Source organism: Chaetura pelagica, unplaced genomic scaffold (genome assembly GCF_000747805.2).
Source record: "Chaetura pelagica isolate M959 unplaced genomic scaffold, ChaPel_1.0 scaffold222, whole genome shotgun sequence".
NCBI lineage: Eukaryota > Metazoa > Chordata > Aves > Apodiformes > Apodidae > Chaetura > Chaetura pelagica.
In genome coordinates this window covers 6,975,578-6,977,819 of record NW_009952711.1, presented here as the reverse complement: position 1 = coordinate 6,977,819, position 2,242 = coordinate 6,975,578, and the positions used below count along the sequence as shown (strand labels likewise).

Below are 2,242 nucleotides of genomic sequence, written 5' to 3'. Positions count from 1 at the left end.
TCCCTACAGAGCAGCTGTGCACTGGCTTTCATTACCCAGGGATAAAGCAACTTTAAATCATCACTTGTAACACAATCGCTCAGAAACTCCAACACTTGAGTGGATGATCCAGATGAAATTCAAACAAAGGACATCAAACAAGCATATCCTGCAAGACATTGCCTTCCTTCTGTGTATGCAGACACAGTATTGCTTGGAGTTAAACCATTTTCTCTGCAAACAAGAAGAAATGTCTTCACTAGGCAGTTGAATCAGCAACTGCAATGAAAATCTTCAGCCGAGACAGGCTGACAGCTACTTCAAACTAAGTCTACTGGCAACAAGCTAATAGCCACCCTGGCAGGCAAGGAAATCACAACAGCATGAAATTTCAAAGCAATCTGATCTAGCCTTTCAGATTTCCTCAGGAACTTCTGCACCTGTGCTGTAAGGATCTCCCTATTTGCCCAATTTCCTCATCAGCTAAACTACAACAAAAACCCTGCAAGCAGCAGAACAGAAAATATTTCTCTGACAAACATCTGACATTAACATAATTGTCTAATGTTGCACTATAGCACTTGAAAAAGCAGCCAAATCCTGACAGAAACTCATTTTCCACTTGATGTGTTTACCAAAATTTCTTGCAAATTACTTGCTTTTTGGTGCAGCAATAAAGAACAATGAAAGAACTAACGACATACATTTAATTTTCCCTGCCTTCTGTTCTATAAGCAGAGACAGAACAACTCGCAAACTAGAGATTTAGTTATTTTCAAAGATGAGTGAGACACTATGAAAAAGACTAAGAAAACAGAACGTTTTAAGTTGTATTTTTACATGAGTTATCAATCCTAAGGAACTTTAAAAACACAAGTTTTTGGACAGCATTAAGGCTACAGCTCCATGCACATACCAACTCTTTTCTCCAAAAGATTTCCTTGCTGTGCAAGCTTGATTGCATGGATGTACCCAAAGGAAGATTCATACCCCAGCATTTCACAGTAGATGAGTCTCACCATACATTCCTTCATGAGCCGCTGAAATACCAAAAATACATTGTTGAGAAACTTAAGTCAGTCACATTTCATGCTCCTCCTCACTCACTCTAATGAAGCAGAGGGCTTAATTTGATAGAAATACAAGTGCACCCACATGTTTTCTAAAATCAGGATACTTAGAATTTTTCCTTAGCTATGAACCTCTTTTGTGAATCAATATTTACTTTGTACTATAAAAGCAGAACTCCCCATATACTACCCTTAAATATGTAAATAATATGCACTTTGATTAGCATGTACATGATCAACAGTTGATGAATTGCAACTAACATAAAAAGTTAATTATCTGAAGTGTCAGATGATCACACTTCTAATTCCAATTTTTTTTACCCATCACTACACTGACGAGGATGGATTTTCACTGTATGAGGTAAAACTTAACTTTTCCCTTCAAAAATTCTCACTGATGGGACTAAGATAGGCATTAACTGAGCCAAACCATAATACATTAACTCCTGCAATTCAATGAGGAAAAAAGCACACAGCAAAGCACAGCTTCTTATACAGCACTAATCAATTATAAGAATAAATAGCAGCAGCAGATAACATTACTTGAAGGAAGTTGTTCATCACCTCACTTTTTTGTTGACATTACTTCAGAAACTACAGAATGACAGACTCTGGGGACCACAGTTACAGTTTAATCACATGAAACAGAAGATATGTCCTCACTATTTTAACCATGCTGCAAAACCACGGACATTGGTACTTTTTAATGCTGATGACTAAATATCTACAGTGCTGACAACCTGCGTGCCCTGCCTGGCAAAAAGCCAACACTGTTTTCCTTCACCTTCGGGCTGCTGTTCCCGCGCCCTGAAACCACGGAGAGAACTTACGAGTGTTGTGGTAGGGGCTGAAACTGTTGCTTTCAAGCTGGCCAGCTCCTGCTGGATTAGCTTTTCTTCTTCCTAGAAAAGAGGAAGCTGCTTTACTTTCATCCCACATGACGTTCGGAAGGAAAACCTGAGAACAGGGGTCAGAGAAGCCCCAGCACAGGCACCAGCCCGGCCCTGCCAGCACCAGGGGCAGGGCTGCCCGGGCTCGGCAGGACGCAGTCCCGGGGCCCAGGGGACACACGAGGGGACACCCCAGGGCCCGCACGGCCCCGCACCCTCGGACAGGCCGCGGGGCGGGAAGGGAGGGGAGGGAAGGCCCGTACGTGCTTGGAGGTGAGCGCCGCGACGCTCCGGATCAGGCTC

The 2,242-nt window shown here is 42.6% G+C and overlaps 1 protein-coding gene across 1 annotated transcript in view; it reads right to left on the bottom strand.

The window, feature by feature from the left end:
* AP4E1 (adaptor-related protein complex 4, epsilon 1 subunit) overlaps positions 1-2,235 on the bottom strand; it is a 20,421-nt gene extending 18,186 nt beyond the window's left edge. Inside the window, exons 1-3 of the mRNA XM_009994440.1 lie at positions 2,203-2,235; positions 1,880-1,951; positions 896-1,019 (exon numbers count right to left, since the gene is read on the bottom strand). Coding sequence (XP_009992742.1) covers positions 896-1,013 — 118 coding nt within the window. The 5' untranslated portion in view covers positions 1,014-1,019; positions 1,880-1,951; positions 2,203-2,235. The remainder of the gene's footprint in view (positions 1-895; positions 1,020-1,879; positions 1,952-2,202) is intronic.
* Between the last annotated feature and the right edge of the window lie 7 nt (positions 2,236-2,242).